The sequence below is a fragment of the Elephantulus edwardii genome, unplaced genomic scaffold, assembly GCF_000299155.1.
Source record: "Elephantulus edwardii isolate Elephantulus edwardi_28Jun2011 unplaced genomic scaffold, EleEdw1.0 scaffold00145, whole genome shotgun sequence".
NCBI lineage: Eukaryota > Metazoa > Chordata > Mammalia > Macroscelidea > Macroscelididae > Elephantulus > Elephantulus edwardii.
The window spans coordinates 6,339,388-6,351,869 of NW_006399895.1; the positions used below are offsets into that span (position 1 = coordinate 6,339,388).

At 38.6% G+C, this 12,482-nt stretch overlaps 1 protein-coding gene across 6 annotated transcripts in view; it reads right to left on the reverse strand.

Annotated features, from left to right (window-relative positions):
* Positions 1-2,085: 2,085 nt before the first annotated feature.
* TCF12 (transcription factor 12) overlaps positions 2,086-12,482 on the reverse strand; it is a 452,598-nt gene continuing 442,201 nt past the window's right edge. For 5 of the 6 annotated variants that reach the window (XM_006894508.1, XM_006894511.1, XM_006894510.1 and 2 more), the window contains 2 exons: positions 8,075-8,228; positions 2,086-4,466 (listed from right to left, as the gene is read on the reverse strand). In XM_006894508.1, coding sequence (XP_006894570.1) covers positions 8,086-8,228 — 143 coding nt within the window. In that variant the 3' untranslated portion in view covers positions 2,086-4,466; positions 8,075-8,085. Of the gene's footprint in view, positions 4,467-8,074; positions 8,229-12,482 lie in introns of those variants that run through there. The other variant, XM_006894509.1, reaches the window with a different exon arrangement.

Here is a 12,482-nt window from a genome sequence, read left to right on the forward strand (position 1 = left end):
CAAGCCCGAGTCAGTACCCTGCTTACTGGGGATTCTAGCCTTGTGTGCTGCTGCAGCGTTTAGACTGAAGCCTCACTCTTCCCAAGCGGTCCCAGCCTAGACCTGACCACAAGAACATCAGTACCTTTCTATTTGTGCTTCACACAAGACTCCACAAGAAAACTCTCTGGGGTGGAGTGGGGTGGGGATGGGGGTGACCCTCACCCAGGACTGCGTGGGTCCCCTGTATCCCCATTCCTTTCTTTGGTGGAGCTTGTCCCTACTTTATTTTCAACAAGTACTAGTTCCAGTAAATCTCTGCACTTTTCATTTCATACTGGCACCTGAATCCTGGTAGACTACAAAGGACACAGTTGCCAACCCACCCAGTTTTTTAGACGGGAAAGCTTTAAGGCGAAAAAAAAAATCTCTTTACCAAATCTAGCCAAGAGAAGGGATTGAAAAGAAATGCAATGTTCATTGGACTGGCTCAAAAGAATGTAGACTCCTGCAAGGAAACTACATGGTGAAGCAAAAGGAGTACAATTTACCTCTCACAGGATGGCTAAAAGAGAATAATTCTGTAAGCGGATTATAAGGGAAACTACCTTTTAAAAATATTTATAATTTATTACTTATTATGTGACAGAAACTACCGGAAGAGCTTTTCCATATATTGACTGGTTGACTCAGTGCTTACACAATTCTGCTTAACAGGTATCTCTCATTTTCAGTTAAGGAAGGAAGAAGCTAATTAGAAGTTGTGCTTGGATTTGATTCAAGGACTGTTTCATGCCAAACCTTTTACCAACACAGTGAATGATGTAAACTTAAAATTCTGATTTTCTTTGGAAGAAACAAATGAACTGCAGGAGAGGAAAAACAATGCAGCAGAAAACAGAAAAATAAGGCCATTTAAAAGAACTGGCCTAAAACCTGTAAAAAGAAAAGGTGGCAGGAGGGTTTTATAGGAAATATTTTATGTCTTAATCTGCTACTAGTTATGTGCTCTTTAAGACTTATTTCTATGAGCTTTTCTTATCTGCAAATGTAGAGTTGATGAGATTTTAGTTGATTAGGTCTCTAGATTTTATTTCCGCTCTAACACCAGCATCATAGACACACACACAGATAACACGCATATATTTAAATGGACTTAAAAATGATGAGAACTCAAACTAAAAAGGTGACCAGCTCTCACCAAATCCCATGAGTTGTAAAAAGTGTTGCTGGACCCCCACATGAACTGTGGATTTCATGATGTACCAAAATCCCAGGAGGGTGTGATATGACTGGATATTTTATTCACAGGCCTAGAAAAAGTCACACTCTGCCAGGGAATTGCTCAGGCTTTTGCTTATGAAGGAAGCCTTTACGGATATTCACTGTATATGCTTTTGTGGAGGACAGTGAGTGTGGGAGAAGACTAAGATGAAGGCTAAACTTTTTTATCTGAAACAGCAAATACCATTTTCTGCAAATGATACAGATCACAGGGAGACATGTACGCCTTAGCTCAGCCAACCACATAAGATCAAAAGGGCAGCATTTTCCCCAGGAACAAAGTTCAGAAGGCAAGAAGGGGTAGAAGGATTGGTGGAAAAGAGAATCACAGGGATGAAGTGGCTTTCCTTTGTGTGAAACACGCATGAATGGCTGAATGGAAAACCAACTGTGTAAATTTTAACTCAATTCACAATAAAACAAAGGAACTGGAATTTAAAAAGAAGACAACATAGGCTTTTTGAGAGAAAAATGATATGAAACTGCTTTGAAGAATCTTAACTCAAAAAACCTCATTTGAGTCTTCTATCATAATTTTTCAATAGAAGGTATAAGTGAATATTGTTTTGGTCAACTTTCAGGAAAGGGCAAAAGACAGAGCAGGAGGAGACTCAAACAACTGGAAAAGCTACAGACTAGTTCTCACAAGTTTAATTCTGTCCTTATGAGCTTCTCAGATGGTACTGTAGACAGTGCAGCTCTGAAGAGCAGGAAGGACATTTTTAGGAGAGATGAGATGGACAGAGAAAAAACAAACAGAAACCCAAGAGGAAGAATAACTCTGTGAGAAAGAGAAAGTAAAAAAAACTCACTAGTTTACCATGTTAAAAAAAAGATGGCACATTTATTGCTACATAAATGTTATATACATATTGAGTTTTCTGTTACAGTGACAGAAAAAAATTTGAACTTCTTGCTGCTGGTTGAAAAGGTTTATCAATAATACCTTGAATTTGACACAGGATACAAATCTGCAATAAACCAACAATGGAAACTGGAGAACAAGATGAGAAGCAATTCATCTCGGACAATTAGCTCTTACAATACTCCATAGATACTACACGGTATGCTAGAATCCTACTATGGTCTTAAAATGCTATTGTAAATTTCTGATATTAATGAACAGGTTATGGTAAATAACCCTACATTTTTACTACCTAATATAATAAAATAAAGTAAGAAACTTTTTACTGAAAACTTTTCGATTTCAAAAATCTAGAAAGAGTAATATTTAGAATTCAAGAAATTTTCTTACAAGATTATTGTATAAAAGACTAGCTACAGTGAAAAATAAGCCAAATGTTTTTTTCTTTCTATTTTATGAAGGAAAGCTTCTGGGCATACTGCAAAGTCTAATATAGCGAAAAAGACAACAAGCTCCGAAGAAAAAAAGGCCAGGCAGTGGCATATGTTCACTCACACATCATAAGCAACAACTTCTGTTTAGCTGATTAACACTGAAATGAAGAACAAGGCCACAGAGAGTCTGATGTAATTGGAGAATATATGCAAATTAAAGTAACTAAAAAGTCCACTAAGTTCACAAATGACTGATTTGTTAGGAATCATCCTGATTGGAGGATCTTAAGTTCTGTCTTAATTGCTTTTGTTCTTTTAAATGAACTGAAATCTTTAAGTTACATAGTGATTTGGGTTCTTTCTTCTGTGTGCTGATTGCCATTGTTGGTATTGGTCATAAGGAATTGGTAAGCCAAGACAACCTGGTTTTAGCATGTTTTCCTCTCCCAGGCCAGTTATGGTGGAAGACAGATTTTATGGAAGTTCAAAATGATTATGAAGTCTTAAAAACAACTCCTAAGGATTAGACATAGAGGGGTGCCTTGATGTGCAGCAAGATGGACTGACAAGTACTGGTTTAATGCTAATCTGGCTCATCATCTTGGACTGGGGGCAGATAGTTTGCTGTTGATCGACTCACTCATCAAACTTCTCCCCAATGACCAGCCACCCAACAGAGAAAGAGATACAGGGTAGGATAAGGAGATGTGGGTGACCACTGCTCTTGTATTCCATTAGGTAATTAGCCTCAGAGTGGTGTGTTCATTTATCACACTACCTGCCTTGGTGACTTCTGGGTTTTGATACATTCACCATAATCACGGCCTGAAAATCTTTTTTTGTGTGTTTTAAACGCATTTTGTGCTTACTTACAGCTAACACTTTACAAGTACTATATGTAGTACTTACTGCTTGGAAAACAAAGCAATTTCTAAAGAGTAGACTCCTCCCTTATAATTTACATTTCTTGCTATTACAAGCTTTACTATGAAAACTAGAAGCCTGAAAAGTCTTGGTTATTATTAGAAATAAAGCAATGTTTATTTAGGGGGAACCAGGAGGGCAAACCTCCCCTTTAAAAATCTTAGCTAGGTTATGGTCACAGATGGTCTCTGCTTACCACTGTAAGGTGAATGTGCAAAGAACAGAGAGGGCTGCAAGGGGGATTCTGGACTGTGACCATAAACTATTTAGATTCAGAGACCAAATAACACCCACAATGAGAAAAAGAAAAACAAGTGGGGAAAAGGAAAAGAGAAGAAAAAAAAAAAACAGCGAGAGAAATGCTATACCAAGTAATATTTTCCTATTTCATGGAAAACACTATTCATCATATGGCAAAAGGATAGGAGAGGGCAACGAAAGACTTTTCCCTTCCTTTTTAAGACACTAATAGGTATGCCGGGAATGCTAAGGGCCAATGGTTGTCACTGCTTTGTTCTCTGCACGTGAACAGCTTTAACGAATGCTGGCATCAGCTGAGTGTAGATCAGCTTTCCACATTAACTTTTTCCCTTTATATGTAGACCTTACAGTTCCATAACAATAAATAAAATTTGTAGTTACAATGCATTTGTCAATTCAGTTTAGGCACAAGGCAACTTCCACGGTGAGTGGAGAGATCGAGACAGTCTCTGATTGTGCAGAAGCGACACACTGCTTGCAACAAAATGATATGTTCCAAACATCTCAAGGGCTGATGTTCTATCTTGAGTTTCCTATCTTCACTTCTGATGGAAGTGCTGACCAGTTGCTTTGATCATAGGATTACATGAGTTTCTTGCTTCAAGTGTGCTGTATTTTCTTCTCCCTCCTGTCAGGTTTGTGTCTTCAGATAATCTGAGTTGTCCAAAGTCCTTATGAGGAGAGGTCACCTTCTATCTAGCCTACTGATAACTCTGGAACTGTGGCAGGAGGGCCAAGGAGAAAGAATAGCACCAGTTAGTACAGAATTGTTAAAAGCAATTCCCTCTCCCCTGCCCCAAACCCCATGGTTGGTATTTTTTAGTTATAAACAGGTTTCCACCAAATTATCAGTCTGCTAAATGACTTATAAATGAGCTTCTTCCTTTTAAGGTATAAATGAAATGGTTTTGCTTCTTCCTTTTGGTGTGTAATTAAAATAGTTAAGATTTTTACAGGAGATCAGATTGTGGAAATAGAAACTATAGGACTATAGGCAACTGTGGCCATCATATAAACCTTAATTCTAGCAACACTCAGGTTGGCAATCCTGAACTAGAAAGTATTCTTCATCCATTTCTCTGTGGTAAGATGACGTTACTGCGGCAATAAATTCTATTGTTTTGATAGTTTACATCTATCTCCTCTTTTAAACTGAACATTTTGAAGTCAGAGACTATTTTGCATTAAATTTTATATTGGCTCCAATTCTTTATCTGCAGCAGGTCCTTAATGAATGTTTAATGACTTTATTAAGAAGCCTTTGCAAGAGAGGAAGGCCTTGGATGAGATGGCTTAACACTGTGACTGTGGCAATGGGGTCAGGTATAGTGGAGACAGTGAGACCAGCTCAGGATAGGGTTAAGGTTCAGAGCCATCGTTCACAGGGCTGCTAGGAGTCATGGTCGACTCGATGACACATAACAACAGCAACTCTGAAAATACTAATTCTATATGCATCTATATTCCAAATACTCTATCCATAATGGTTAATGCTGAAAATTTCCATTTCAATAATTTTTTGACAGTTTTAAGAACCCCTCACTTTCTCATTCAACATGCCATTGTTTTTATTTATTTATTTATTTTTTTTAACATGCCATTGTTAACAGTTGCCGTCAACTTGACTTAAGCCTTGCAGCAAGCCCATGTGACCCAAAGTACCCAATACTTGGCTGTAACCTTTTCTGGAGGAGCAGCACTGCCAACCCAAAGGCAGGCAGTCTGACTCCATCAGCTGCTCTGAGGGAGAAAGACAGGCAATTTCCTTCTGTGAGATTTATAGCCTCTAAATATTTGTTGGAGGATCTGTCTCAATGGCATGTAACAATAACAACCTTTACAGGAGGATCCCTGGTGGCCTAATGGTTAAAACATTAGGCTGATAACCTCAAAGTCAGATGTCTGAATCCACTAGACATTCTGAGGGAAAAAGATGAGCCAATCTGCTAATAAAAAGATTTATAGTTGTGCAAACCACACTAGAGAGTCCTATTCTCTTCTATATGGGTTAGAACTGAGAACCTGTTACCAGTCAAGGGCTTAACCAGTGTACTAGTAGGGTTGCTTTACTGGGTAACTAGAGCATTATAAAGTAACAGTGATACCCTTAGGGGTGGACAAATGGGACACATGGCTTCTTGCTCTTACATTCCATGTGACAAGTTGTGATTTTATAGTGAGTTATCCTGTGGCCATTTCGGAATCATTTTGATTCTAGCAACAGTCTCATCTCTGGTTGGATTTAATCTGCAATCTATTTCTAGACAGCTGGTAAGGTTACCCACTTAAATGGCATAATCACTTTGCCAAAACTAACAACTTTTAAAGTAATAAATTCAACCTAGCCTGGTGGTTCAGTGATAAGGAACTGCAGAGCCAAAGCAAAGGTATGCAGTTCGAATCCACTAGCAGCTCCATGTGAGAAAGATGGGTTGTTATCTCCTCTCTTGTGATTTACTGCCTCTGAAAACCCACTGGAGGTTTAGCTATGGGTTGTTTATAACTCATTGGTACACACAAAACCAAAATTGCTAATGACTTGATTCTAACTGATTGTAACCCTACAGAAGAGTAGAACTGCCCACAGGGTTTCCAAGGCTATCATCTTTAAGGGAGGGAGCTCTGGTGACCTAGTGGATAAGGAGATGTGCTATCAACGTCAACGGCAAGAGGTCTGAATCCATCAGCTGCTCAGTGGGAGAAAAAAGGGCACTCTCATCCTATGTGATTTACAATCTCTGAAAATCTGCTGAAGGGTCGACTAAGAGTTGGTCTTGACTCTATGACAATGAGCTGAGTGAATCTTTGTGAAAGCAGACTGGCACAGCTGCCTCTTGCAAAGTAACTGGTGGATTTGAACTACTAACCCTTTGGTTAGCAATTAAATGCTTAGCCACTGTGCCATCAAGACACTTTTAAATAACATTAGTCTATAAAGTCTATGGAACAAAGTGCATTTATTTTATTTCTCATCAGTTCTGATGCCTTTGCACCATTTTTAAAAGACTCAATTCTCCCTTTGACAGACAAGAACTCTCCATGGTTTAATTCTCATCTAAATGGAGAAATTTCACGAGAGGGAGAGGGAGAGGGACAGGGAGAGGGAGAGAGGAGACCAGTATTAAGGCAGTAAGAGATATGGGGAAGGGAATGAGAAAGTAAACAAAAAGGAGAGAAGAGGTGAAACTGAGAAAAGGAGTTGAAGAGCGCTAGAGATCAGGAAGAGAATAAGAGAAATCAGTAGAACAAAAAAGACAAGATAAACAGGGTTCTGGGAGAAGGTCAGAATGGACTGTATTAGAAAAATGCACTATATTAGAAAGACTCAACTTCTATCATTAAATGGTCTGTTGTGTACCTTCTAGCTGTTCTTTGACACTAAGATTTTATAAATGAGTTACTGCTTACTGCCGGAGGACAAATTATGCAAGACTCTAACATGCAGTTTAGTGGTTATCTGTAACTTTAGCATAAGAAGGTATTTCTCTTATCTCTTCTCTGAAATGATCTGCCAATTTAGAACATCTCTTTTACACTGGGAAGCAGTGGCATGTTTATAGACATCTAAGTTGATTTATGAGGCAAAAATACTTAATTTTTAATAGCACTTTGATTTTCAATGTTGTTGTTAAGGTGCCGTCGAGTATGACCCACAGTGACCCTATGAACAATTGAATATAAATAAATGGGCAAGGTTTTAGAAGATGTCACCTCCCTCCCTCGTGCCTACTGTCTTGATGTCATAATAATCTATCAAACTATTGGATGTTTTCATAGAGGAGTTGGTTTTAGGGGTTTTTCTGCACCTGAATATTACAATTTCAAATGATATTTAATTAAAATATTAACATTCTGAATGAAATGAATTCTTCACTCTTGACTCTAAAAAGGGCATATATAGTGGTAGTATAAAGTATTTCAGGGAAAGATGAGTTATTTATTAATGTTTGTGATATAGTTAAGGTCATCTGAGACAAAGAATGAGTAGAATGAGAGGTAACAAAAGTATTTTTTTGATGAGTCATTTCACTATTTTCTTCTTGGATCAGAATGATTATCATGGGAGAGTACATATAACAATTCAGAACAGAAGAACCAAAAACTCTTTATAAATCACAGAAGAACTCTGTAAAGGGAAGAATAATATACTACAAAATGACATTAGTAATCTAAATCTGATCATAAAATAGAAAGACCAACTCCTGATTCCAAATTACATGGGACTTTCAAAAATGATCAGTGGAATGGAGAATTCTGTTAGGATTATAACCCACTTTACAGAGTATCACATGCTTTCTCTGGACTTTGCTCCCAAACCCACACTTACCTGGCTGATGTTTACATATGACCCATAGGGTTGGTAGTTTCACTAAGCCCAGGATGGGCTCCTGGCAGTGTAGTTGGCGGCTCTGCCGATACGGCAGAAACTTTTTCTTCTTCCCTTCTCTTAAGGCAGGCTGCTTTGGGGTTAAGGTTCCTCTCTGAAACAAGGAAAAATGATTTCTATCACTGTGGTCATAAAAGAGGAGTAAAAAACTCGAATCTTAAACAAAACAGAGGTTGTATTTTTTTCCCTTTCGTGGGGACTATTAATTCCTGTGTAATTTAATTCTCAAATATAAAAAGTGTCCCATTACAGTCAACAATGATAAGTGCATATGAAACATCAGCATTAACAAGTCTTGGGTTTATACTTCTTTGTGACCTTTTTTAGTGTTCTTCATTTCCTGGTATAATTATTATTTTTCTTTTTTTTAAAGTTTGTTTCTCTGGAAGAATTCTCTTTTTTTTTCATGGAAAAGTTGATCTTCATTCATTTGTTGTTGAACATTTTCCTCCCCCTCCCTAGTTTACTTTTTTTAAAAAAAAAAGTAGTCATTCACCAAAGAAAGAATTTTTCTTTTACTTTTTCGAAGACAGGAGCAAACTGGGGGGAGGGCTGGGCAGGGAGAAAAGTGCAACAATGAATGAATGGAAATCCAAAATCTCTGTAAATGTTCATTAAAATTATTAAAATAAAAAAAAGTAGTCATTCATTGTACAATTTTCTCCCCTAGTGTACTTTGCAATGCACCTCTTAATCTGGGCTGTTGTCACACAAATAATGCCTAATCATGTATTTCTTTTAAATTGTTCTTTCCTTCATCTGTTCCAATGCAGTGTTCATTATCTATTATGATAGATACAGTCTTTACGGTATTATCTGATCTACAACTTTTTGGCAAGTTCTGTCAAGTCTATCAAGTCCCTCCAGTATCCTGCTAATACACAGTACACCAAACCAACAGAAAGGCTTAAAGTCTGTAGGTATCTGGAGAGAGACCTCTGTGCGTAATCCAGAATCTTATCAGTATAGAAAATGGTAAAATTGAGATCCTCTTAGCCACTGCTTAAGTGACACAGAGAGAGGTGCATATGCTGCTTTTTTACTTTCATGTATTACATGAATAGCGGGAAAGGACTAGAACCAAAAAGTCAGACTCTTATGGTCAGAGCTAGAAAGCCAGGAGAATATGACAGATTAAGAAGGTTCTAGGGAATGTTCAGTGAAGAGAGCTCTGACCAAAACAAGTACTATTTAGGTCTCTTAGTCCAAGAGCTTCCAGGGGTCTGTGGAGGAAGCAGTTTTACTTCTTGCTGGCACTTCTCTCTGCAGTGCTTTCCCTTTTTCCATTTTACATGTACGTTTTGCTCTCTTACCTTCTACTGACTTCTATTCCATCAGTCTCAGTATAACTAAAGGGTTAATATAATTTTAATTCATTTCAAGAAAGAATCACAAAAGGAGTAGGTATAGTAAGCATGCATGCTAAATATACCATATTTTACCACTTCCAATCAACTGAATCTGGAAAGTTGTTCTAAAGAAGGAAAATCTTGTGATTAGCTAAATTTGGAAACCACTGTCCTAGCTCATACATCTCCAAATGCACTGAAAATCAGGAAATTAAAATGTAACCGTTTTCTTGTTCCTAAATTATCAGTAGAATAGAAGTGACTGAGCTGACCTATGGAAAGGTTGAGGAGTGGGGGAGTTTTTGACCACTAATTGAATCCTGAGTTAAGCTGAGATACAGTCTTGAAAGAATTAAGTGAAATCAGCTGTGGAATGAAAATGGAGGGTAACTGCAAAAATTACAGTCATGATAATGAGGAAATGTAAATTGGCTACAGCAGGACCAGACGCAATTTAAGGCAGGGAGTATAAAAAGTGGGGAAAAATCTGAGACTTAGAAGGGAAGCCACCCTCCTTACTCTTTCCCAGGACACAGTGCTCGACCTGTGCCTAGTCTACCCTCCTGGTATAACTCTAAGTTTAGGGGTGGCACATTATGGACAACATCCTATCCAGAGGAAGAGTCCAGAGAATGCCTGACGTAGGTATAAACAAAAGATATAGTTTTATAGTGAGCTGAGCCCAAGTGCAGCTGCACAGGGTCCCCTGAAGTGATAACACTGTCGTTAGGTGCCATCAAGTTGACTTTTATAGTTACCCTATGAACAGACCTGAATCTTCTCCTATTCTGCACCATCACCACCATCTCTGATATGCTCCAGCAACTTGCAACAGTTAGTACCAAATCCATCTTGTTGAGGTCTTCCTCCATTCTTCCTAGCATGATGTCCTATCCCAAGGACTAGTTCCTCCTGACAACATGCCCAAAGTAAATGGAATTAAGCTTCACCATCCTTGCCTGTAAGGAGCACCCTGGTTACACTTCTTCCAAGATATAAGTGTAGACATGATGAGACTTTCAGAAATGACCAGGCCAAAGAGCACCAAAGTAAATCCAAAAAGACTGGAGATAAAGTCTAGGCAAGGGCAGCGGGCATACCAATCTTTAGGGGTGCTGTCTTAGACAGGAGCAGATATTATGGGCTGTAGGAAAGGTTCTAAACCCTGTTAGACATCAGATCAGGCTTTGACATAAAGCTTAAAAGAAAAATGTCTGGGCTTTGAAGACTAGAAGCTGTGGATAAGGGCAAGGTAGGTTTTTCTGAATAGTTCCTACTGAAATTACAACTCAGTGAGAATTGCTCAAATACTCACCAATTACTCCAAGACAGAACTTTCTGAAATGGTTGGACAAAGTCAGTACCTTTAAGAATGACCAGAAAAGTCAGCAGGCAGCTGGATGAACTTGGATACTAGAGCATTTTTTAGACTCAGCTTTTCTGTTTTACGTGTCTGCCTGCATGGGACACTACATAGACAAATATGATCGATGAATGAGAAAGGCCCACCCATTCTGGCAGAACTTCTAACTTTAGCAAACACTGAGGTAATGCCCATTCAATAGCTTGACTCTAAGAATAGATAGTTATGCTCTTAAAAAATTATTTTAATACAAATCACTCTAATGTAGGAGGAACAGGTGCTGCATTAAGTTAAGTGCTAGGACCTCTGTTGTCCAGAAAGTGTGACTTCTGCAGCCCAGATGGAGGTGATGGCTTTCACAATAAATGTATGTGAGAGGTCAGAGGAGAAAATATCCTGGGTTTCAGAGGTGAACACACTTGGACAAATAAACACAGATGCCTTCAGAATAAGACAAAGGATGTTAGATGCAATTCAAGGGGTGGGGGGATTCTGCAGCAGAGACAAGATATAGTGGCATTCACACGGAGTTAATGCTTCTGCCTGTCCTTTTGAATACCTAAAGGGAGTCTATGACTCCTTAAAGGTCAGCTTGCTTCAACTGTTTATTTCATACAGGTATTTCAAGAGCCTTGGGAAAAAAGGGAAATGAGTTGATCATTTCACAGCTCATTTAACTGTTTTTTTTTTGTTGTTATTTTTTAGTGGAAGGTTACTTATACTCTGTTGTGTTAGCCTAAAAGACTTTTTTAGACATTACAATTAGTCCCCTCTGATCTCCAGCCATCTTAACTGCAGACACATGGTCTTACAAATCAGCATGGTCTTGCAAACCATCAACAGCTGTGGGACTAGGATAAGAGAAAGAGTGCTTCCCACATTGAGCACCAAGACTTGAGGCAAGCAAGACCTGAGGGAGACTGGAGCAAGACCTTGATGAGAATGAGACTCTGGTGATGGATGTGGAGAGTCTGCGGCATTGCTGAGGAGAAAGTTTGGCAAGGTATGACCTGAGGCTTCTTGCATTTGTGTTAGCCACAATTACAGGTTGGATGATGTGGATTTGATTGCTGAACTGAAACTGGAGCATGGACTAACTGAGGAATTGTGCCTTGGGACAATTGAGCTAAACCTTGGGATTTGCACTGATATTCTTTGCCTTCCCTGCTCTACAATTTTCTTCTCTAATAACCTCCACTGTTGGTGCAATACCTGTGAATCTGTGAGTTAGCAATGAATAAACGAACCTTTCGTTGCTGTTGCAGCTTTAGAGACATCATGGAGCTGGGCTATGGGCTCTTTATCTGCTTTCTACTCTGGAGCATGGAGGGGCTGTGCTGCTGCTACTCTCTTGCCCTTTCAGAGAGCTGCTCATAGCCCTGTGTCTCTATATCCCAAGGTATAAACATTATAATTTAATTATCATTTTTATACAACAAGATTGGAGGAAAGTGGCTGGAACAATTAACCAGTAGGTTGTTTTCCTTAAAGTCTGTTCAAACTTTTGAATTCAGATTTCTTATGAAGAGAATATTTTTTTCTGTAATTTATGCTGATTACCTTTAACTTGCTGGTCTGTCTAATACTTCTCTTAATCTGAACATTCACATTAAGACAGACTAGGAAGAAGGATTGG